General features: G+C 37.5%; 1 protein-coding gene across 2 annotated transcripts in view; it reads left to right on the plus strand.

The window, feature by feature from the left end:
• The window catches only part of VTI1A (vesicle transport through interaction with t-SNAREs 1A), a 266,769-nt gene that overhangs the window by 151,945 nt on the left and 88,919 nt on the right, over nt 1-25,905 (plus strand). Inside the window, exons 6-7 of one of the 2 annotated variants that reach the window (XM_082054239.1) lie at nt 10,535-10,605; nt 14,801-14,873. In XM_082054239.1, coding sequence (XP_081910365.1) covers nt 10,535-10,605; nt 14,801-14,866 — 137 coding nt within the window. In that variant the 3' untranslated portion in view covers nt 14,867-14,873. The remainder of the gene's footprint in view (nt 1-10,534; nt 10,606-14,800; nt 14,874-25,905) is intronic. The other variant, XM_082054238.1, reaches the window with a different exon arrangement.

Here is a 25,905-nt window from a genome sequence, read left to right on the forward strand (position 1 = left end):
ATAGTTTTATTGGATAATGAACTGTTAAGAAGTGTTAGATCTTTCTTAAGCAGAATTTGGTTTGAAAAAGAAGAGGAGAGACAGGCCTGAGGTGTGGCATTTTAAACATAATTAGAAGAGAGATTTAAGTTAACATCTTTGATCTTGCTGTCAGTTTTTGATTAGAGCTGTAAATGCTTTAATCAAGTGCAGTGTAGTCATTACATTTCTAACTGTTTTTAAACTGCGAAATTACTGAGGCACTGACATCGGTTTAACACTTCTTGAGAATTTCCAGCAAAGTTATGTTTGTAAACTGGGTGCTTGCATTAAAATGTCATCCTGCAATAATTTACCAATTCAGTAGATCATGGGATAATTATATTTTGGTGCTCAAATAATTTGGAATTCCTTTATGAGATTAAACATAATGTCCTGTAGTTGAGGAGAGTGTGCTGGTCCAGATTTCATTTTAAAAATATTTTCTCCATTTCAGCTAAAATTATATTCAAACTAGTTCTTATAATGAAATCTATAAGAAGGTAAGTGCAGTATCTGAATGCCTTCCAGAGGAATACAATTATTTTAATGATAGATATTGTGTTCTGCCAGTGTGGATTCCTTCATACCCATTTTAGAAATGGGGAAACAGGTGCAAATATTTACCCAGTGTACAGTAGTGGCTGAGCCACTAATAAAATTGTGTTCTCTCTAATCCCTGTCTTGCAATGTTACAGACTGCTGGAAGAAATTTCTGAAAGATCAATTTGTTTATTTTTTTACTGACGTCCAAAACACCAATAAAATGTGAAGACGGCTGTGGGCACAGGTACGTGCCACCAGAGGACGTCTGGCTGGATGTTGCCTGCCCGTAGGTGGCACATCTTTCATTGCAAATACAGAGCCCAGGAGTCCTGGTCCATCCCCAGATCTGATTTTGCTCCCTCTGTGTTTTTGCTCTTTGGGCATGACAGAAAATCCAGATATTTGTCTCTTCACCGTGTCACGCGAGCAGCTACTGGGTATAATGCTTCGCTCATGTTGGTCCTCTAAGTAGAGGTCCTCTAATACAGAGATGCCAAAAGCATCGGTGTTGCCAGATTCCTCCATCAGAAGAAATCACACTTGTCTTCTTAGATGCTTACTGAAAAATCGCTTTTTGCAGCATTTTTTCCTTGCAAAGGTGCCTTAGAAACAAATCGTGTCTACATGGAGGCCCCATGTAAGTTTAGCTCTTAAACACCATCTGAAGAGTTTAACTTGATCCTTAAAATATTCTTCTTCTCTGAGGAGCGCTGTAAAAAATGTATTATGGGAAAGTCTTTATTTCCAGCTCAACAATTTCCAGAAGAAATATCTTTGTTTGACAAGTACAAGAGCAAACGCCTTTTTTAACACACATAGCCCTGCAAACTCAGCCTGGATTTTAAAATCAGTCTGGATTCTTTCCTTCTTGTATGCCTCCTGATAACAATTATTTGTCAGGCCATCAGGTGTTTTTCATTGTTCCTTCTGTACCCTTGCTGTGGGTTTATTGAGGTAGTAGTTTTCTCGGCACTACTCTGTGTGTAATCGAAGGCAGCATTGCAGGTGGAAATAACTAGCATTTAGCTCATATGTGTGAAAAAGGAGCAGAATCCATAGATGCATTGGTCATGCAGGGTAAAAATAAAAATATAAATGAAGGAAAAGTGGCTTGAGATGGGAAGGTATGAGTGGAGGAGGACAGCAGTCTGTAAGAAGTGTGCTGTATAAGCAGCTCAGAGATGGTTCTGTTGACGTTTTGTCCTTTAGGTGCAGGTTTTTAAATTACTGTATATTTCAAATGAACACAGATTCAAATTGGTGGGTATAAATATGTATAAAACCAAGATTCCAAATGTAATAAAATATGCAAAGTACTAAACTTCATCACCAAATGAAAATATAGCTAAGTGAGAATTTCCTAGAGATGAACTGCAGCCAGACCGATAAGCTACGGACTGTCCCCTCTGCTCTTGTCCCTCTGTCTCCAAGTAGCCGCTTCAGATCCAGAGTCCTAATAGCAGAAACATCCTTCTCTGCAAGCAAAACCACTGTCATGACAAACCTGGTGTGCATTACACATCACACAGTTTTCTAGCTGTAAGTTACCCGCCGAATAAACTAACATTGTTTTGAAAGGGGTTTTTCCTCTCCAAATTGGCACCTCTTTGGAGAGATACTACTTTTTCAAGGGAAAGCAAAGCTTCGTGAATAATTTTGAATTCATTTTGTCTTCTTTTATAGATCAACTTTTAAAAGATTTTTTTGGTAGAAACCTTGAACAATAACTTTCCTCAGCATTCTCTTTATTATTATTTTTTCAGACCTTGGTACTTTCAGCCTCCAACTTTGTGATACGGTGCTTTTGTATGGTGTTTAGATTTTGAGAGATTTAGTTGGTGAAGAAATGGGAAACGTTGAAAGGATGAGCTAATTAATGTTTCCTCAGCCTATCTGAAGTATGCCGTTGTGTTAGAGTTTTGCCACATTTGTAATTTATGCCTGTTAAACCTTTTTTATCGTCTATTACTGACTTCTAGGCTTCTGTTCGCACTTACTCTCTGTAACAAGCATTTCATTTTATATGGAGAAAAAATGGTTTCAGTTACTTTTACTGTACCCGAGAAGGAGAATGGGATTTGCAAATGATAAATGGGGAAGTTGACTAGCTAACTAATAAAGATTTGTCTTAATCAAGTATGATTTGTCAGAACAGGAGCGCACTGGGGTCAGGGCACACGCAATGAATAATACAGCATTCACTGGAGAAAAGGACCAGGCAAAAGGCCTCATAAATATGCTGCGATTACCCATTGCTAATTCGTATTCAAAGGATGAGTTGCATGAAGCCAGCTTCGAGGTTGCTGAGCTGTTCACCTGCTTTGTGGGCTTTCTGATATTTAAGAAAGTTTTTTATATATATACACACTGTTTTCAGAATGCTTTATTTTTGCACAGCCTGCTACACTTTTTGGTCAATGATTTTAAGCATTATTTATTAATCATCCTCTAGGTTTGTTTTATTTTTCTAATGTTTGGGCGCTATTTTATTTCTATTTTTTGTTGTTTAGATATGAATGTGAATACAACAGGAGATAGTTCCCTTCACATTTAAAATGAATTGCTGAACAGTGCAAGAAAGGTTAAAACACCCTTTAGCTCCATGGAAGTATTAAAGATCAAACATGGACTTTTTGCTTGTGTTGCCAGCTTTCCTGACTTTCTAATCTGTCTACGGATTCTGGATAAACATGGTATATCAGGATGTTAGGGGAAACCTGAACAAACCCAAATGTTATTTTATTTGGCTCTGGCTTTGTTTCTATTTGTTGATATTGCTATTTGCAAGGAGCAAATTTCTCAGAATCAAACAGTTGAAGGATATACTCTTCTCATAGTTTTTCTGGTGCCCAGAGGCTGAGATATTGCAAAGAACCTTGTTCCTGTTGATAAGTTTTAGCTACATAAATGGATCATGAGGAATCAGTTAACAAAACAAACAAATTCCAGTGCTTACAGATATGACTAGCAGATTTTGTTCGTCATCTTTTTACTGTTTAAATGTCATATGCTGTGGGTTTGTGTGGTTAAATAATTTTGAAAAAAATCTCTTGCTCCACACCTCAACTTTAAAACATATTTCAGTGCTTCAAAGTGTTTTCTTCTCTTTTGGAAACCTCCTGCATCTTTGTTTTCTGTTTGCTGGTTGGCTGATAGTCTGTCTCATCTATTTTGTGCTCAACTCTGTGTCTTGAAGTGCATTTATTGCTTTAAGAGTAAATCAACTATTTGGGCCAACTTTATGAGCCTTGAGCTGCCCAGTGCTGGAGTCTTACTTGCCAACTCTCTGCCTACACATTTTAAGTCATTGAAATAACCAGTACTACAGGGTCCAGAGTAATTATTTACACTGCTCTGAGTTTGTAGCAGACTTGGTACATGGTGGAGCGTTTTTGATTAAATTATGATTATGAATCCAGCCTTAGCTAGAAAAACCAAAGATCGCTGCTTGTGTCATCTTGGTGCTGTTTGGAGTCACAGGTTTAATTAAGTGGTGGTTTGTGGCTCAAGTTTTAAAGGGTATGTTTCTGCAACTTAATTTGGACGCCATCAGGATTGTTAATACTCTCCTTGCTAAATCGCTTTCAGAAAAGCTGGAGATTGTCAGTACTGTAAAGAAGCAGCATCCGTTCCCTGCACCAAGCTCAGAGTGAGCAGAAACGTCTTCAGTCCTGACAGCGCTTAAATTAGTAGGAAAAGAAGATACTGAGGGTTGGTTCCTAACTTCACTTACATAAGTGACTGAAATGGGAAAAGCAAGCTGTTTACTTATTGATGCACCAAGGAAGGATTTCTTTTGCCTTACAACTTTTTTGAAGAAAGGGAGGAAAGAAAGAAGATGCGAAGGGAGGATTTGGAGCGGGCGAGCGTTGCCGAGCTGGTGTGTGGCCAGAACAATGGCTGGACTTCAATGTAGACAAGCGCTCTGGAGAATCAAAGTCTGCCACCTCCTGTGAATGTTGCTGTGAGGATGTTAGTGAGGGAGCTCAGCTAGATGGGTGATGGGAGTAGACAGAAAAAAATACATCAGCTAGTGAGAAATGAGTAGTTTTATACCAGCAGATTGATGTAAGTTAGGATTTTAGAAAAGGTATGAAACCTTAGAGGAAGAAAAGGCTACTGGAGGTGAAGTTGCTGGGTCTGTCACATATCATCCTTCTTCCTTTCTTTCTCCTATTTTCTTCTCATTCATCTACCTTTTTTTTATTTCCTGGGGAAGGACAGAGTAGGCCTGGACCACGGGAGGTTTTGGTTATGAAATGCTCCCAGATTGTTCTTAAAGGCATGTGGCATCTTCCTCAAATCTCTTTTCTTCCTTATTTTGAAAAAAGCACAAAACCTGAATTCTGATTAGGTGTTCTGGATGTTTTTCTTTCTGGTTTCCCTGACCTCAGGATCAACGGACCCCTTTTGCTGTTAGCCTGTGAAAATAATTTCATGAACATCCGTTACAGCTTATGGGGACCTTTTTCATTTGAAAAATGTTTGTGTTTTAAGTTTGGTGGACATTTTGAACTTTGAAGGATTGGGATATATTTTTAGGTGTTTTTTGCTTTCACAATAAGACTGGGCAACTTCTTTAATTCTCCCTTGCAACTGAACTTCTGACAGCTCTGGAAGTGCTGGATATCTTAGTGTATGCTGCCAACTGCCCGTACTCTTTGTACCAGTATGGCATTTGCTGCTGCCGAAGAGGAAAACAGGTCCCTATAGCATGTAGTTAATTTTTGTTTTATTCTGCGAGGTGACCACTTAACAGTGTGCAGATTAACTTCTCTGTGGCAGATTCTTGAGGCATTTGAGCACCAACTCTCATGTTTCACTGTTCTGTTAATGCTCTACAAATTTTCTCTCCATCGACTTGTAGCCACTATATTATCCTTCATTTATCTGTATTAACCTGTACTTGTCGTTTAATAACTTTAATGATCTAAATCCTCCTGTCTCTAATTATATTGGCTGTTCAATGTAAATATATATCAACTGTGAGCTTGTAAATTTATAGGACTTTTACCTGTGTCCCTACACTTAAAGATATGTCATCACTTTCTTTATTAACTCTCTGCTGTCAGAAGCATAAAGCATTTGCCTCAGCCCCCGGTTCTTCTAACTCCTGCAACATATATTTTCCAGGTTTGTAAATCTGCTTGCTGTCACCTCAGAACAGCTAGCATTTAACGCCTTCTAGCTTTTTTTTTTTCCAGAAACTGCTGTTCATGATTTATCTCTGCTAGTCTCCTAAAATTTAAACTTTTAACCTGTCCAAAATGGAGTGGATTTTTGAAAAATAAAGTATCCTAGCCTTAAATATGTTTACTGAGTTTCTAACGGTGTGAGCATTGTTCTTCTCCAAAAAAGTTCTGTAAGCTTTTGCTACATCTTCAGAGCGGGAGCAAGGCTGAGGATCTCAGTGGGGAAGAGTTCTCCATTCCTGCTCTGGTTCCTTCTCTCACAACACACAGTCGCTTTTGTGTTTATGTGTTTTTATGTGTTTTGTGTTTTGTGTCAAGATTCTGTGGAACAGCCATCTTGATTTTTTGACATGATCTTTTGCTTTTCCCAGTGTAAATTAGTTCATCTTTTCCCACCTCTGGTTGCACATATCACATGCACGCGTTATACATATGATGAGATGGGGCAAATCGTATTTCCAGACATCCTCTCCATGATTTCATTGTTTTTAAGGTTTGGGGTTTTTTTACATTTTACACCATATCAAGATATCTGCAGCCTTTTATGAAATATATTTTTATATATATATATATATGTATATATACACACACAGGGTACACTTTGAGAGGAAAAGTGCTGTATAAACTGTATTGGATTATTTTATTTTCCATATGAAAAGAAAAATGGGGACTCTTGTCGTCAAAATTCACAAAAATGCATGTTTGTTTATCCAAAAGCCTGGAGAGGCTCAGTCCGTATCATTCCTGTCTCTTGAGTAAATACATCAGTCATTCTTAAGGAAAAAAGTATTATTGACTTGAGTGATTAGAAAAAGCTCTTTCAGAATCAGTTTAGCTGATAAAGTAAATAAATACTTAATGGCTGGAGGCAAAAAAAAAAAAAGCAAAGAGAAAAACCAGTCAAGCACAACTTATTTTGCATCCTTGATATGTGTGGAGGTATTAGAAATCAAGCTGTGTGGAACATGTATTAAATAATTATGATTCGTACATACAAATAAATACTACATCTAGGTTACAGGCAAATTCCAAAGGGCCTACTCAGGAGTGTAATGCATCACTAGAAGTGATCATTGTCCTTTGGATTTATCTAATAGAAAACTTGAAAACCATGTGCCAATTTTTGCACATGTGAAGGGGGAAATTTGGTTTGCATTTGTTGTTTTTTGGAGGTCTTGTTTTTTCTTCAGTTGGGGAAAGCATCTTCATTCTTCTAATTAGTTTCAGTGGTTTAGGGTAATAAATGTTATAATTTTTTTTGCATAACACAGTTTCCTAGAAGCAGGCACCATTTTTGTTGGACCCACAACACAGCGTTATTAAAGTGTTTGGCACTGAAGAGGCTGATTTCCCATACCTTGTTCAAACACCTTTAAGGCAAAATAAGAATACATTTAGAGCTGTGAATTTTAGCATCCACCTTTTAAGGCTGATGCTTGTTAATATTAAGTTATGTAGTTTTTCAGAAATTTTTTTTCTATTTATCACAGCATTGCTTAAGACTGAGGTAGTTGCTATATTGACTATTCCTACCCTCTGTCAGTACACAGATAACAATTATGTAAATGCATTCACCCTTCTGCTTCTCATAGTTTAGCTGTAATTTTAGAACATAATTTTATGCATCTCTTTGGGAATTTCAGTTAGAAGAGGCAGCACCATGCAGTCTGTTGTAGAACTTGTGGCTACACTCTACTAGACATTGTTGAGATTCTGTGGTAATAACAGCATTACTGGCAAGATGCAACACCCTTCAGTTTGTGTATCAGTCTTAATTCATGCATCTGCACTACAGTATATCTTATACACCTGATCTTTTCACATAACTGTAGTAGCATTGTCAATTATTTGCATCATAAATAGTCTGGAAAGACCTATACAGCACTGCTGCACTAAAAGCATGAACCTGCCACACAGATGAAGGTTTTAACTGGCAGGAAAACATTAGAGTTGTGGGAAAACTTGAAATATTATAGCAAGCAGATAGCAAGGATATCAAGCTTGTAATTAGCTGTACTGTGGGCTAATGTTACTTTTTTCCCAGTCCCGGGCACCTTGAGTTGCAAAGCAAGTGAGGAGACATGTCTTCCTGTAATTTATAAGTCTGTCTTTATTTATTAATATTTTTGTTTGACTGTCTTGACCTTCCAGCTAAAAATCAAGTTTTACTGTCATCAGTGAATTTGCTCAGTAGAACAAGGATATGAAGAGGATCTGTGGATAAAGGTGTCAATTTATGTTTGCAAACTTATTGTGAGATTATGTTACCTCCGTTATGTCTCTTTGTTCAACTTATGTTGTTATTTTAGCCTAAAAAAGGCCAAAGATCATCAACTAAAGTGCATGTAGAGTAAAGCTGCTCCTGTAAAATTGATGATCCGTCCAATTATTTATCTACAGAGGCTGCTGGGAAGAAACGCAACTATCTCAGTTCTCAGACCCCTCTGCTAGGTTGAACTTCATGGCTGAAGGTTTAATCCCTAAGTGTCATATCAACAATTCATTCTGTGATATTCTGGCTGACATGCTCTCCTTCCTTATTTATTGATGTCTTCAGTCATCGACAATGAGAGGAAAATACACTATTCGTCAAAGTGACGGTGTTTTACCCTCACTTACAGTTGATGCTGCTGTCACATTGATGGTTGGAAAATAAACTCAATCATTATAAAAAGCTAAGAGTGTGAACTTGCCAGTGACAGGAAAAAGATGAAAAAAAACCCCACAGTAACTTGCTTAAAATTGGTGTAATAAAAATAGAGCTGTTTCCTATAAACATATATTTGAGCTTTGTTTGTGAAATACCAAGCCAATTTAGGCATTTACTTCATAGCTATTCCTTTGAAGGAAAATCTGCTCCTCTCACTTCCTTATGTCTGTGCAAACATACATGTGACTTTTAACAAGAATATTTGTTATCCTTCCACCTCATTCTACTTGGTTAGTAATTTGTTGGTTTTGTTTCCTCTCTATTTTAAGGAGTTTTGCTTTGGTTTTTGGTTATGGGTTTTTTTGTGGGTTTTTTTTTTTTCCTTCTCCAGATTACATTGAATCCATGTATCTGTTTGTGCATTTTAGTATTTTGAGTGCTTTGATGAGGAATAAGCTCAGAACAGTTTCATCCCAAGTCCTTGACATGCAAACATAAGCAAAGCTCTGTCTTGAATCTCTTTCTTAGGCTACCCTTTGTATAGCTGTACTGCACCTTACAGCTTTTTAAACTCAATAACCACATATCTTACCACATTTCACCTTTGGGAGGCATTGTATATACAGCTAAAAGTAAAGAGCAGCAAGCCAAGAGGGACAAGATAGCATAATGAGGATGTCAATTTGTGGTCAGATATCTGAGGAAATATTTATCTTACTTGTACTGTACTTGGCAACAGATAGAGAAATGTATATGTAATGAATTTCCTTAGACTTCATCTGGCAGAGTATATACCTTGTGTTAAATGGATTTAGGGAAAAAAAATTGCTTGTCTCAAGTTTTTAAAGTTTGAGGTGATTCTACTTTGGATTGTTTCCTGGAAATTTACTGTATCTGTTAAAAAAAATATAAGAATAGTCATCTTTGCTCTAGTGCCATAGTGGTGATTTTGTAATGATTCACTTTCTTGAGGCTTCTCAAATAATGACTTTTTAAGATCCCACTCATTCACCAGAAAAAAAGCAAGGCATGATTTTTGTAGATTATGAAAAAGAAATAAGTCGTGTTGTTGTAGTTCTACTCAGTTTGGTGTGTATCTGTGGCAAACCAGCTAAGCAGCCTAACTGGACGTGCACAGAAGTGCTGGTTGTGTCACACGTGCTGTGTGTCCTGAGGCTGCTTCAGCTACAGCTGCGTCAGCTGCTGGGGTCTGTTTCCCTGTCAGTAAAATGGGAACAATTTAACTTATTTTTTGCCTTCAGGGAAACACAACGAGGGTTTCTTAGTGTTTCTGTAGAGCTTTAAGATTAAAATCTCTTCTCTATACTTGCTGCTAATATTTCAGTGTAAGAGGAGCATTTGACTGAAGCTGTTTGGAGAGTAAAGTTTTGGTGTCGTGTTGTCTTTGTATCGTATCTTGAGGCCTCTCCACTGTAATTTTGCAATGTTTGATTCAGCATAAACTGTGGAAGGAAACAACCCCTGTGGAAAAAAATGGTGATGACAATAGATTAATGTATAATACATGTCTGCTGTTAAAAACATCAGGAGATCCATTAGAGTGTAGCTCCAAGCTTGCCAGAAATAGTCCGTGGTGGGGCAAATAGACACCAGTAACTGGGCTTAGCTTGAAATAGCTTTTATTTAAGCATCAATGGTAAAAGCTGAGAGGCACAGAGAAAGGGGTTTTTTTTGTAATATGACTTCTTGGTGTCTTTAGAGGTGTAAGGATGACGGGTGTTTTAGCAAAGGCTTCCTGACTTTGTTTCTGCGACAAGTTGTGATGTTAAGGAGCATGTGGGAAGTATGAACACCCAGCACTCAGAGCAAGTCTGGAAGTCTTCTCACCTTTGTTCCACAGACCAAAGGTCAGTGTCAGTTCCCAGGGCCTAGACAACCTCAAGAGATTGCAGGGGAACAGCTTCTGGTTTGGTTGTTACTTCTTCATTTTTATGTTGTTCGAAAAGCTTAAAGTTTGGTATAATGATGTCTTCCTCTTTGCAGTTAGGAAGAGTGATTAGGCTACCACACGTATTAAATCCTGTTGTTACAATCTAACCTGGCATTTTGAGGCCTTACAGTCACAAGCTATATTTTTCATGATTTACATTTTGATTTTTTAATGCAGAGCAGATTGGACAGGAGATGCTGGAAAACCTCAGCCATGACAGAGAGAAGATCCAGCGTGCTCGGGAAAGGGTAAGTTTGATAATAAGTAATTGCTGGTCTCGGATTTTATTTGCTTTGGGCAAGTTCTCCGTGCATGCAAAAATAGTCCAGCATATTGATCAGTTTTATGTAAATCAGCTGCTCTCATGAGATATAATCACCACCTGCAGTGGAGCACTTTAAAAGTGTCTCCTATGGGCCCGATCCTGCAAAGCCTCTCCCACTGAAGTTGCCAAACCTGCTGTTGGAGCAGCCTCCACAGACATCATTTCTACTCTGTCGAGTTAATGAAGATGCCCAGAAGTCCATCCCATCCAACACATACAACTTTTCTCAACTTTAGTCTGAGAAATTTGCCCCCCCGGTTCTGGTTTCTGCTCACAGAACCAGATGTGACTGCACCTATGACTTTCCCAAATGTCCAATTTTGCCAAAGCAAAGTCCTCTTGCAAACCTCTAGCTGACCAATGCCACATAAGAAAACTCCTTTATGCATCCCAAGGAGTTTCTTTCCCTGTTTAGCTCTGATGGTAAAGCTCATATGACAGCTTCAATGAGGCGTTTTCTGTCAGCTTTACCGTTTGCTTTCTGAAGTCCTGGGCATTAGCTACTTTAAAACATTAAATGTAACTAAATCTTTAAATTTAACTAAGGATTGTGAGCATTTACCAAGTGTTGTTCAGGGAACTTTGTGTCTTCCTTCATCTCCACTCCTCACATTCCTAGCGACTGGTGGGTCTGAGATGCTTTTCTGCTTCTGGCTGGACAAGCAACACCTGAGCAATGGAGATGAATATTGAGTAGCCCTTTGCGCTGATCCTAAAAATCCTCAGGAAAGAGGGAGTGTAGTTCTGATGACTGTGTACACATAATTCGTAGCATGACCTTTCTTTTTCCTTGCTTTCCACCTGAAAAGCAAATTTCTTTGATGGCAAAACCTGTAAGCTGCAAGGAGCAAGATAAAAAAATAAAGGGTATTCTAGGAAGGCGTATCTCATCATAGTTCAGTGAAAGACCTCTTGTCATAAATAGAAGATCTAAAATTATACGTTTTTTTAATATTCCACTTAAAAAAATTTGTTTAAGGAATTCAGAAGCGTTCTCCATTGGAGACACATGAGCGGACCCGTCCCAGGTGTGTCTGTACTCAGATGTACAGTCACGGATGATCTTGGATAACCCGACAAGTTTTCCATTTGCTGGAGACTTTTTAAAGACCTGGACAGAGGTTACCCTATCAATGCATAATAGCTTTACATTGAATACATGGAGTTATTATCCAATCAACCAGGGAATAAACTTGTCTTCTGAAAGCCATACGATAACTTGAATATGATGGTCAGTTCTTAGGAGTTCAATGTTGTGAAAAATAGGAAGATTTTATTATGAGCAAAATGTAAATAAGTTAGTGTCTCTATAGTTTGATTAAATGTACATGTACGAGTTTTCCTGTCTGCAGAGTAAAATGTTTGAATGAAGAAAAATGCCAGACATAGCTAGTATCATTTGGAATAGATGAAGATGGTATGCAGTGCAAAATACATGTGTAAACTACTTTTTTTTTAAGCCAAAGAGATGTGATAAAAGCTCTGCTACAATAGTCAGATAGGTTAACTGGAGTATACAGGACTTTAAAAGATGCAACATTTTTTAGGAAGACCTCAAGTTAAAATGTGTCTAAGGCAGACAAGATCCCAACATCAGCATCTTGTTTGTCTTCCTTCCTTTCTTATTTTTATTCTCAAAATTATTTTTTTAGACTTTCTTAAACAACATGTAGATTTACCATTGCTAATATCAAAGAATATTTCAAAATGTTTTCACTACAGCAGTTCTGTGAAAGGAAGAAATGCCCTCATGTGCCATTTAACAGCTTTGCTTGCTGCCAGTTCTTTGGCTTCTGCAGCACACAGATATTGGTAAAGAAATGATGGAGGAACTACCATTAGATATTTCAGTTTTAAATAAAACCAGACTTACAGTTTGAAACTCTTTGTGTTGTTTTTTTCTGCCAATGCAGGAAGAAAAGGTGTTTTTTCAGTGTTCTCTTGGGAGATCTTCCAACTATATGTGTATGTGTTTGTTTCTTTTTTAACATCTCGTTTGCTTATTTTGTGGGTTATTTGTTGTTGTTGGGTTTTTTTTATTACCATAAAAATTTGAGGTCGTCTTGCTTAGAGGAGTTTGTCAGACCTCTAAGATTCATCCTCCCTTTCCTAACTATCAGTACTGATTCTAGCTGTCAGGTAGAATCCTGCAGCAAGAGAGGAAAGTTAGGATCAAACATATAACGGTAAAAAGGAGAGAGCTTCTCTTCTGTGAAAAGGGAGGAGAAGCCCCAAGTGTTAAACGCATCTCTATGAATAATAAAAGACCAATGTGAAGCATACATTGTACTTTAGATTCCCTTCTAGCATAGATAAGAACTTGGCTTTTTAATGAACCTTTTAAAAATTATTGTGACGGGTTTTCTTCTGTAACTCGTGTCAAACTGAGCTAAACGGCTTTTCTGGAGCTTGAATTGTCTGGATGGATCAGGAAAAAATGAGGGAATGGCCTCCCTGGAATATAATGCTCATCTTTTTTCCATCGTGGCACATAATTGCAGAGATCTAAGAGTCAACGCAAGCCTTCCTACTGGATATGACATTGATAAGAGCAAGTCTTGGTTGGTGTTATGCAGTCCCAGCTTCTACTTGGTATTTCCTTAATACCTTTTACAAGAACAAGGAGGGAATTTATGCAAAAATGTTAAGTGTCATTGACTGGAAGTACTGATTTCAGTAATAAGCATTAAATCTGGTAGCAAATATTTACAATATTTGGCTTCAGAATATAAGCTCATTTAAATATTGGTGCTGTGCATATATATTCAAGATACAATAGTGACTGGTTATGGTGAAGGTGATTTGTTATTGGAAGGCTGCCACTTTTCTTGGCAATGTTACTGTTTTGATGGATTTATAAAACAAGATGCATTTTGTCCTCTACAACAAAGTTTCTTTACTAAAAACACAATGAGTCGGGTAACCCTTTCAATCTGATTTGATAATGAAGAGGTAAATATTCAGCTGTCATAAGGAGAAGAATATTTTTATGTATGTACACACGGGTGTGTTTTGGGGCATGTTAGAAACAGTGATCCCTGCTATTTGATAACTGGCAATCATTACATTATCATTTATAGTAGATTTTGATGTCAGGTTCCAAGATCTCTGAGAAGTTCGAAGATTTCTGTCCTCTAGCTACCAGTAGCAAAAGAGGCAACAGGAAAGTAACTCAATTCTTCCTATACACTTCTTCATTAATGGACTTCCTTCTGTGGGACACTAATAAACACAAAAATAGAGGGGAGGTTTTAATACCTTTTAAAGAACAATAGACGTAATTGCTCTTTTTTAATATGAAGTTCATTTGATTAATAACTTTTCATGTCTCTGATTTAATTTTATTCAGTTGCACGTATTTTGCAAAATTTTTGAGAGCTGTAGAACAAGTCAGCTAATTAAGTTTAGCCGTAAATGTAGGTTTCCTGTGTCCTAATGAACTACAAAAATGCTATTGTCAGTGAGCAAGTGATCCTTACATGCAAAAATATGTATTGTACAGCTGTGCCTTTTGTGGATACTATATACTGTTCACAAAGTATTTGGGCATCCTTCCCAGGGGTAGCTGCTGTAAGGTCAGTACAGCTTCTCTATTTGAGGGACAATATATGCATGCTTTTTTACATAGAACTGATAAAAATACACTGTTTTATACTTTTGCTTTATCTTTAAACGACTGTCTTTGAATTACAGTGGAAGAAAAATATGTTAGTTGTTCTTTTCACTGAGCATCAGGAACACAGTGCATGGCTGTCTCTTCATCCCTTGATGCCCTCGCTAATATACATAACCAATACATATACACACATCAGTGGGAATTGTGGATACCGATTTATATAGCTTCTACTTGCAGCCCTTTATTTGTAAAGCTTTGGCTTTTCTTCATGGTTCATTTTTGTTGCCTCAATGTCTTATGTTTTGTGGGTTTCATCTTTACATAAGTAAAAACCAGACAAAACATTTTTTAAAATTCAGAGCTTTAGTGGTTTCCTTACATGTGATTTTGTTGTGGGCTAAACCTGAGGTTGATTGACTCAAATGACGGTAGAAATACCTGTCCTTTGTACAGAATGGAGTAGATGTGCCTTTTGCCTTTAATGGGACTCTTTTCTCCCCAGCTTAGAGAAACAGATGCAAACCTGGGGAAGAGTTCCAGAATTTTGACGGGAATGTTGCGAAGGTAAGGCCAAGGTAGGGACGCAACTGCTCTTTCTTCTTTTTCTTCTCTCCCTCCGTGCCTTTATTTTCAGTTTTAATTCAGCCTCAGCATTTTGCCGATGTACTTGACTTTTTTTACATAGGCTGCTATGTAGAATGTGTTCAAATGAATGCTGGTGGGGAAGCAGGCATGGTTAGATAGGATGCTTCATCACAGCTATGGAAAGAGTTTCCTGTAGCCTGAGGGATTACCCCTTGCTCAGTCATTTCTCATCTTTGTTTCTTTTTATTTGTGGGGTTTTTTTGTGTGTGTGTGTGCGTGTGTTCTAAAATTAAGCTTTTTGATTATGATATCCTGTGTTCCTTATTCTTGAGTGATTATGGTGTTTTGGGTTTTTTTTTTACCTGTTAGATTTTAGGAGAGAAAGTTTTTAAGTGTTATGAGGTGAGTAAATTTACACACAGAGAAAAGATTAAGATGATCAATTCTGCCTGAATAGATGGGGCAGACACGTTGTCAGACCTTGTGTTTCGGGCATGCTTTCAATGTTATGAAAATTGTCCCTGGGATCAAAGTGAGGTGATACAGAAGGAAAAAAGAATTTAACATCCCCAAAATCAATGTGGGACTGCGGAGAGGGAGTTATCCAGTCATTACTACCCACTTTAAATTTACATCGGTACCTTCCCAGACAAATTTTTTTCATTAGTGGCATCTCTGTTTCACCCAGTGAAACAGCACCTGAGCTTCTCTCTGACATCCGTGTTTCTGGATATATTCTGCTTTGTGAAGAAGAAAAGCATCCCTCTAATAGATGGTGCTGAGTGCTATGAAAACACAGTTTTAAAGTAGTTTAGAGCATCCTGTGTAGTGTTCAGCACAAAATTATCCTTGCCACGGGCTTTTATGTTGCATATTTCCTTAATGCAATTAGCTTTTTAAAAAAAAAAAAAAAAAAAAAAAAAAAAAAAAAGAGTTTTAGCAGAGTTGTTGATTTGATTTGTTAATTGGCTTGGAAAATATCAGAACCGGAGTTTAATAATTTGTTCTTTAGTGCAAGCTTTATCTCTTCATAAGTGTCCTCATAAAAAAATATCCCAGTTAGTCCCTTGTATACCCAGTTGACAAAGGTTAAAATGACTGAACCTCATGGCTTCATTCCACAGATTTTTTACAATTCAAACTCAAAACTGTAACTCATAAAATTCTCTGATTAAGAGTAATATGTAAATGACACAAGCTAAATTCAAAATCCATAGAGAAAGGAAGTGGCAATTGAAAGGGATGGTTCAGTGCCTGTAGACAATCAAAATAAACTAAAAAAAAAAACAAGGACGAAAGAAAAGACACAAGCAAAGCGAAGTCTCCCCAGGAAGGGCTCTGCGACATGAGCTGTAACGAATATTCTGCATATGTCTCCATTTTGTCAAATCTCATTAAAGGGGTTTCTTGCTTTATGTCAATTGAGCTGTCCAAAAATCATTCATCATTTTAGTGTAAAAAAAATCATGCAGTTATTTAAATAATATCATATTAATGTTAAAGTTCAGCTGTCATTTAATAGTATGGCTTAATCAGACATAGCATTTAGGAAAAATAGTTTTTTCGGGCTTTACTTGGCTTTCAGGTTGGCAGATTCAAATAAGGATTTATGGGTTTCTAAACCAATGTATTCTTTCCATGTTTATGCTTGAGGTACCTCAGCCTTTTTCGCAGCACCCTGTAGTCTGTTATTTTCAATAAAATAAAGTATCTCCTCATATTGTGTTTGAATACATTTGCAAGTAATTTGGAGAAGCTGAAACAAAAACATATCCTGTAACCTTTGACTTTGTTTTGTGTTTGGGAATCACAGTTAGGAGTCCTAGTTTATAAGTATTCCATAAGCCGAATGAAAAATACGATCTTTCTGAAATATACTTGGCTCTTCTTTTCAGACAAAAGGATTATGTAGTTGAACACCAAGATGGCATGTTTCTGTGTGTCAGAAAGGCACTGGATTTCCTTTTTCTTTAACAAAAATCCCGAGCTGAGCCATCTGTCTGGATGAAAGGCAGGTTGGGATTTAAGCTCAGTTCAGGTAAATGTGCCAAAAAAAAAAGCCTCGGCATAGATGCAACTTGCAGTAGAAGGTTCTCAGGATGTTATTTAAAACCAGGTAATAGATAGAACTATGGTGCATTTAATTTTTTTAATGACTGTTGGGCAGAAGGGTCTAGCATTATCCCAGCCTCAGCATCATTCCAGTGTTGTTTAGTCATAAAATTCAGACCTCAAGAAATCAGCAAAAATCAGAGAAAAATAATTAGAGCAGATCAGCAATTGTGCCCTAATTTCTGCACACTTCAGTACACACCGCACGATGTTTCACTTAGTTACTGGAACCAATAAAGAAATGTGCTAGAGGACAATTCTTCACGTTGTTACTACTGTACAGGAAAGGTAATGTTAAACGGACTATTGCTCCACTTAGTTGCTGCTCCAACAATATGTATTTGCTGATATGCTCCAAGTTGTATGCCAGGCTAATACCCTGTGCGTCAAATTAATGCCTATTTCTGTTTTACTGTCTAGGAAAGGTGAAGCAGCATCTCTTCTGAGTCTGGCCAAATATATTAACAGATTAGATACTTAGATAGCTAGAAGACTAAATTACTCCCTTTGTATGAACTGTTTTCCCTGGCCATGTATTTGTGCATAACATGTTCTGTAGATGGGGAATAAAAGCAGGGACAGGTTTTGTAGGTTACCGTAGCTCACTAAGGGAATCAGTGGCATAATAGGGACAGGTCTTGCTGTCCCAGTCTGCTGCTCTAGTAGCTTAAGGTAGCCAGCCTTAGGTGTTGGAATTTGTTATCTCACGGGTTTTGGGGTATGTTTTGGGGTATATTTTTGTAATTGATGTTTTTAAATATTCTTGCTTTGAAATGACCTATACATTCTGGGTTTTTTTAATCTGTAAATAAGCCTACTGAGATTCTGTTAAACTAGTGTATTTCGCTTACAACACTGCATTACTAGGACAATATTTGCATGTTGATAATGTCAAAACATTGGTCATTTCCTTTTAAATGAATCCGTAGCTCTGGACATCCTGTGTATGACTCCTTTGTAAGACTCTGAGACTATAACAGAAGCTCAGTGTAGTTTCAGTTACAGAATTTTCAAATAATAGGTTTTAACATAAGGAAATGGCATCTTCTGCGCTCATCTGCGGTATTGCTGTCTCAGATGTCTGTCCCTTGGCCTCTACCTGAATGTGAATTGGGGAGCACACAGTCCGTTAGAAAGAAGCAGAAAATAATATGTTCTGAAAGATCTTCAGTCTTTTGCCCATATCCTAAGAGAACAGCCTAGAAAAGCTTTTAAGAAAAGAATTTGGACAGTCTCCAAGCCACACATGGCCCAGTGGGAAACAAACAAATCCAAAAGTAACCAGATAAAAATTTCTGAAGATCTGTATCTTTATCCAATTAGCAGATAAATTCTATCGACCCCTCTCTGAATTGCAGAAAAATAGCTGCTACCCTCCAGAACTGTGTTTTATTCTGTCGGGTTCACCAGGAAACTTTTATGCATAAAATTCTCTTTTAATCTTCAGATTTTAGCCTTCTGAGTTGTTACCAATGATGCTTTGAGAAGCTCATGAACACATCGCCTCTTTTAAAAGACACTTTTAACATTTGATTTCCAACAGGACAAACACATTAGCTCCAGCTGATGGCAATGAAGCAGTAAGTGTTCAGCTCTCAGGTGATGAGTTCCATGACTTGCCAACAGCTGTGTGACCAATGTGACTACAATCATGGAATGCATCCCCCTCTGCGCTAGTTGTAGTCAAGCTTCTTCACTCTTCTTTCCAGGAAAATTCTGGTGGTTTTCCTTCCTGCATCATTTCTAGTCAAACTTTGTTGTACTTTTGAACTCCAGGATAGTCCAGACCTTGCAGTTATTTTTCAACATTTCATAGAATCATAGGAGAATTTGGGTTGGAAGGGACCTCTAGAGGTCATTTGGTTCAACCTCCTGCTCAAAGCAAGTTTAATTAGAGCAGGTTGTGCAGAGACTTCTCCAGTAAAGTTTCAAACAAATCCAAAGTTGAAGATACCAACACCTCTCTACGCAATCTGTTCCAGTAGCAGTTGAAATGGGCCCAGGTATCTACTTGAAATTTCCCAGCAGCCAGCTTGAATCCATTGCCTCTGGTCCTAAGCAGAAGTGATTTAAAACATAAGTGTTTCAGAAATGGCCTTCACATTTTGGGCCTGGATTGCAGTTGTTCCTAGCAGTTCTCAAACAACTTCAGTTGTTCTGAAAAGGCCTCTGCAGTCATTAGGCTGAGATGACATTCAGCGTAGGACGATTCCTTAAACAGAGCATGGGGTGCTTTGCTTCCACCCGTTGCCCTGCTCAGGTGGCCATTCAGCACTGGATGCAATAGAATTTTTTTAATTTGCTTTCTCAGAATCCCAGAGATGTGAAAAGTTAATTCTGTCTATTCTGCTTTCTCTCTTGGCTACAAAGTCCGCATTTCCATATGCAGAATAACAGCAGCAGAGACAGTCATGTCCCTGCTGAGACAAACCAAAACAAACAGCAAGTGTTATCCCCGTCTTTTTCCCCTGTTTCCCTACCAATCTCTGGTTCTATCCCCAATAAAAAAATCCGTAATAAAAAATACTTTCTTCTGAGCTAACGCCTGTCTCAGTATCAGTCACACTAGGCCATGACTGTTGAGTCTCTGCAGTTTCCTGCAGAAAGGTCTTTGTATCGCAGATACTGAGTGAAGTTTAACATACAGCTGGATTTGCCCTGTTTTCATGCTAATAGAGGAATTCCTCTTTCCAGCAGGAACTTTGCATATTTGGTGTCAAGCCAGAAGAAGTTTGAGTAGAAATTGTTTCAGCAACTTTTGGTACATATATTTCTATTTTTACTTCAGGATGTATTTCTACACTGAAAAATGATTGAAACAGCAAATCCGTCAGCAACGTCTGCTCCATGTTGAATATTTACAGCTGCAGCTGTTTACTCCAGTAATTCAGACCTTGATTCAGGAACATATTTAAGCATATGGTTAACTTAAACCAGAGGAGCAATTCCCTTAACTTGAGAGAGACTGAATAAGGGGGGAGTGAGTGGCAGATTCTGGGTCATCTTTTGGGGCAGTGAAGCTTTTTTGTGCTTCTTGCTCAAGGCTGATTACAGAACAAACCTTGTCCTTAATATTTCTGTTCTTAAATGGAAACCATAAAATACACATAGGGTATTTTAGTGCTTGTTACTGCCAGTATAAGGACATTAAAAAAAAAAAAAAATCTGACTTTTAAGCATTTAATATAGTTACTTTACTTCATTCTTATATTATTGTACATGTTTGTCTTTCAATAAGTAACTAATCTTTATAAATTATGAAGTGTTGAATCTTTTCAGAAGGAAACTAATAAGCTTTGTGCTGCTGTTAATCACAAGATAGTCTTTGGGTAAGGAATGTACGGCTGGTTATTCCAGATTAAACCTTGGCATTAATTAGTACCTGATTGTTCCTCACTTTGTCTCTGACTTGAGAAAGAAACCTTGTTACTTTGTTGAAGTGATGAACAAAACATCTGGAAAACGTAAATGTAGTGTCAGCCAAATTCCCAAGGGTGAGCATTCTTCATCATTAGGAGTCCAACCGAAAAACAGGAAATGTACCTCTGGGTCTGAACAGCAAGAATTTTAAAGTAGTGTGGGACACTGTGGGTTCCCTCTTCTCAATTTAGGTGTGATGTAATCTGATGTATGTAAGACATATTTCTTATTTTTAATGATCAATTGAGAGTCCTTTTATAAACCTGGCTCATCTTTCCTGGACAGTGTTCTGTATGTTGTTTCCAAAGTGCTTTTGAAAAATCTTACTCTGATTCAATGTTAGAAATACTTTTCAGTTCATGCATCACAGAAAGTGCAGAAGTCTTTTGAGCTGCTGTATAACAGCCATAGCTAAAGCAAACAGGGTACATGGAGAATTCCAAGCCATATACTGAAGGTGCTGAATGCCTTTTGGAATGAGACCAATTTCAACATTGCAAGCATGTAGCTATGACTAGTTTAATGCCACCTTAGCCTTTGCAAACCTTTAGCACCAGCAGCCTAAGTGATACAGAGTTGACTTCAAACCTGGAAAAAAAAATCATCTTGATTTATCTTTACATTTTACTAACTTAAGTGAATAGGATAAGTCAGTGTTTTAATCTCCTTGCACCTAGGCACAGTTTTAGAAGGTTATGTCCTTCATTCATTAAGAAGCATTTATATTGTATTGTTGTTTTATTTTTCAGATTGTTCGAAAGCTTTATCCATGTGTCAAACTGCCTTCACTATGTCCATTATGAGCAGGGCTCTCAGCATTCTTCAGACAATATTTCTAATTCTCGTTTTTCGTTCCTTTTTTAAATGCACAATGGCCTTTGTTCTGTCCTCTCCATTCCCTCTTTTCTATCATCTGGAATTACTATCTCATTTGCCCCCCTTCCATCTACTTGTGTCCAGCTGAACAGCTGGAAAGAACATTATCTAAAGCGCAGTTGTGTTTCTGCAAGAAAGCAGAGTCCCAATGGATAATTATCCAAGCTAGTCCTAAACTGCATATACCAAGAATGTAAAGCATTGTAATAGGTTAAATATCATGTAACCCTTTGTGATTTTGTTCTCTGTATTGAGGTGTATTGACTACCATTAAGCAGCAAGGGCCTAAAAAGGTTCACAGTGTCATGAGTGAAACAAAAGGCATTTCATAGTTAACGTTGTCATGTCTGAACCACAATAGATGTCCCATGACATGCTTTCATGAGAAGGCATGTATTATATCAGCATAATCAGTGCGGTGCTTTCTTGCAGGAGTTACAAGTAGTTTCTAGTTGGATGTGTTCAGGAATAGCGAACACAGAGAAAATATTTCGAATGTGATGAGATTGTTTATGTGAAGCAGGGTGAAGTAGGGAACCTGTTAGCAAAAGCTGACATTGGTAATTGCTGAAATAATTGGAGACAATGCTTCAGAAATTGATGAAGTCAAACTCCTTGGATCATGTTGTTCTTCACACCACTCACAATATAACTGTCACAGAACAATACGTACCAAATTTTACACATTCTGTTTACTACAGAGTGTTTAAGCCATAAATTCCTATATGTAATGTTTTCTTATCACAGATCTGCGTGATAACTTGCTACATGGGTCATGTCATTTTAATCCACAAATTTGCCAAAAGAGATATGGAATCATCTCGGAAGTGATCAGAGAAAAGTTCATCCCTTTGTGTTAAGGCAGGATTGACTGTCTCTGTTTCAATCCTGGCAAATGTTCATCTGGGCTGCTCTGTACTGATGAACATTCCCCATTGCTTCAATGAAACTGTTCTAAGCTTTCCCTAATGTTTAGCCTAAAACTTGGTTCCTGAGTAGACAGAGAGCTTTTATGTCTTGGTGCATTTGAGATTTCTGTGCTCTGTCCTGGCCCATGACTTCTGCTGTGAAGAGAAATTTCTGCTAAATTTCTCAAGAATTAGAGAACATATAATAGTGTACAGAACTAAATTACTCTTTCCAGTTTTCATCAAGCCAAGCCTTTTGATGAGATTCAAAAATGCAAAAAAATTGAAGACTTGGGTAGTGTTCTAATAGGCAAATCCTGGAAGCTCAGTCTCTCCAAACAGTAGCTTCATGTGTAGGCATCATTGAGCTTTGCAAGTAGAGACACCAAAATTAAATCATTCTCTTGAGGTTGCAAATCTGGACTAAAACTAGACAGTATGCTAAGCTGACTGAAAGTAACATTTGAAACTCAAACAAGATCAACAAAATACAGAGATTTAACTTTTTTGTGGCATCTCTAAACAAAAACCAGAGTTTTAAACTTATTTCTCCCACCCTCGCCCACGGACACGTTAACATTTTGGACAGATCTAGTATTTGGAAACAAATGGTGGAAATGGGAATTACTTTGGTTAGTCTTCTGTCAGGTTTCTGCAGGAGCTTTGTTAATCTTTATGAGGTAAAGAAGCTCTTTTGTGTGTTCTGAGTGTGATTTCCAGTAGCACTTGGCACTTTCCTTGCCACAATTGATTGAAATTGTCAGCTTTTGATAAAAGCAAAATTAACTCAGCTTTCCAGCATCATTCTGATCACACACCAAGGAATGAAGTCATCAAGCTGATTTAAAACTGCTGTCATATCAGGAGCCTGTCCTTATTAGCTACTCGTTTAGATTAGATTCTTTTCACTCTTGCTCATAGTAGCAGGTTAGAGCTTTGGCTGTGCTCAAGAGGTGTAGAGATCAAGTGACCAACAACAGGAACAAAGGGAAACTCAAGATTTGTTGAGTACAATTTTTGTTTAAGTCAGTCCCTCAAGTTCTGCTACAAACTCCACGACCTGAACTTGCAAGTCATGCTCATGTGAGTAGTTTGCTTGTCTGTAGCCCTAATATTGAATGAGGATCTCTCTTGTTTTGAGTGAAGTTTGTTGGGGGGGAGGTGTTGTTTGGTTGTTGTTGTTGTAATTTTACAAAGAAGGCCATAAATGATGACCGTGAGAAAACAACAGCAAAGGAAAACCAGGATCGCTTAAGAGTTTGTTGCAGATCAATTAGTGCTGCTGTGGGACAAGACCAAATATGAGAGTTTATATCCTTGTGTAGCATGTGATTATGTTGTATTAGACTTTTAAAACTGTGCAGAAGATATGTTCACACATCGCTAACCTTCTGAGCATCTGTCTGAAGAATAACAGGGTCATGAATGAGAAAATGTGGTCTTACAGTGAGAGGTTGTTTAGCCTACTTGGTGGTAGGAAAGATGAAAATTTGCTAATTTTGGCTGGCTCTTTAACTATTATGGAAGATTTAAATCTAATCAAGAATGCAAGGAAGAGTCATGGGATTTGAGCAAAACGGGAAAGGTAGAGAAAAACAATTTTACCATAAAGACTGAGATTTACGTTTTCTACATTTGTGTAGCTCTAAAGTAATTAATTGAAAATTGTTGAAATTGTTACTGAAATAACTAGAATAATATAAACAAGGGAGAGACTCTTGCCACCCGTGTGCTTCAAACAAACTGATAAATTTTCAGCTCTAATGCTCCTTCAGTCTTAAAATGAGGATTTTAACTCATATTTTAAAATTGTATTTTAATATCAGCTTAATAATTGGGGGTTTTTTGAAGACTTGAAAAATCAGTCAATGAATTTGAATAGTCAGGAGCTACAGTTTAGCAGAATTATTAGTGGTATTAATACTCTCCAGTTTCAAAACATAGCAGAAGAGTGTTTCACTGACCCGTATGCCTTCTGCAAATGTTAGTATTTTTCATGAGTGTTAACATGGCTTAGCTTGCAGGATCTCACTATGGAGTATTTATTACCGAAGAGCTTTTGTTTAGTTTGGACTTTGCTATACTAGCTAAGCTACAACCCAGAAGAAGTTTTTAACATTTGCAAGTTAGAGCAAAGTCTTTCTCCTTTCTTACTTAGTAGATCTGCTGATAGTTTAAGATTACAACACTAACGGATTATTTCCTTCTTGAATAAAATTTGCATCTTAAAATTATTTTTATGCCAATTCCCTGCCTTCCTCCTGATACAAATACTTGTGCAAGTAAAAAAAGCACTTGTATGTTTCTATAACTTTCTTCTTGTGGCTGCAAATAATGCATTTAAATAGGGATTTGCTTGAGAAATGTGGTTCTAAGCGTGTACCCGGTCTTGGCTAGATGTTAGGAAGCATATGGTCTACTTTATCCAAGCTGAGAAACTTCCTTGCTGTTTTCTGTTACCAGTATATTTTTACAAACACAATTTTCAGTGGGAATGGCACACACGTGTTGATTGTGAAGGTTTCTTGCAGTACAGCCTTAAGCTAATTACTCTTGGTGGCAGTCGGGCTTTGTACCTCATTTGTGAACAGCTATTTATACCACTACACCAGTACAAAGCAATGTTTCACATTACCAGTTTACCAGACTATTACACCATTGTGTTTTAATCCACTGTAGGTGGATGGAGAATATGAGCCATCTGTTTTGTTTAATGATATAATCAGTAAACAATATATGCACTTTACACATTTGGTCGTTAAAGATGCCCATATTGTTGGACCCTGTATTTACATTGTAAATTGGTGCATTCACACATCAGCTCTTTCTGGTTTTAAAGGCTTGCTGTGTTCATAAGATGGTACAAAGCAAGCTCAGTCACTGCTCGAGCCCAGCGCAGGTGGTCGAGCTGGTTGCCACACAGATCAAAAGTCAAACAACAGTGAATCTTCCTTTGAAATGGCATTTAGAGAGACAAGGCTGGTCTTATCTCCACAAACAAGAAAGAGTTATAGATATACATCATGAAGTTCTGAGAACAAAAGGGGGTTTCATAATCACTCAGAATCAGAAAATCCAGTACTGCAGACATCTGTGGAATATAAAAAGCATCTTCTTTTCCTGGACAAAATTTAGGGGAGTGAGTCTGAATTATTAAATATGAGAAAGTTCAGTGATTTCCAAACTTTGGAGACAAGAAGTTGCCTGCTCTCACAGTCAATTTGATTTTATTTTATATTCAGCAATGCTTAAGTAGATTTAAACAAGCAGCAGCAGCAATAAAACCCAATCTTATTCAAGGGATAGAGGTGAATGGATGTACTTGTGCTAGAAACAACGGAAATTGCTTGAGATTTCAGTTTCCCGAAGTATCCTTGCTGAGCACCAGAAAACAGCCACCAAAATACATTAACATTGATTGGTAACATCTTGTTTGTTAGCACCTTTTTATGGAGATAACACAATCCCGTATTAAAATTAAAACAAAGTTCATTTTAGGGTTTTACTTCACATTTTGTGCCTAAGATGCCTAGAACTTAAGATATTAATTAGAGGACTGTCTCATTTCTCACTGATGTTTTAACAAGGAAATATGATAGAGTTCACTGCTGGGTGAAGGCCTGGCTGGTGTTGCCATTAGACAGCCAAGGGAAAGGACTTGTGGAAGTGGTGTGGCTGAGAGCGAGTTTGCAGGTCAGTGAGGATA

Source organism: Streptopelia decaocto (genome assembly GCF_964273445.1).
Source record: "Streptopelia decaocto genome assembly, chromosome: 5".
Classification (NCBI taxonomy): domain Eukaryota; kingdom Metazoa; phylum Chordata; class Aves; order Columbiformes; family Columbidae; genus Streptopelia; species Streptopelia decaocto.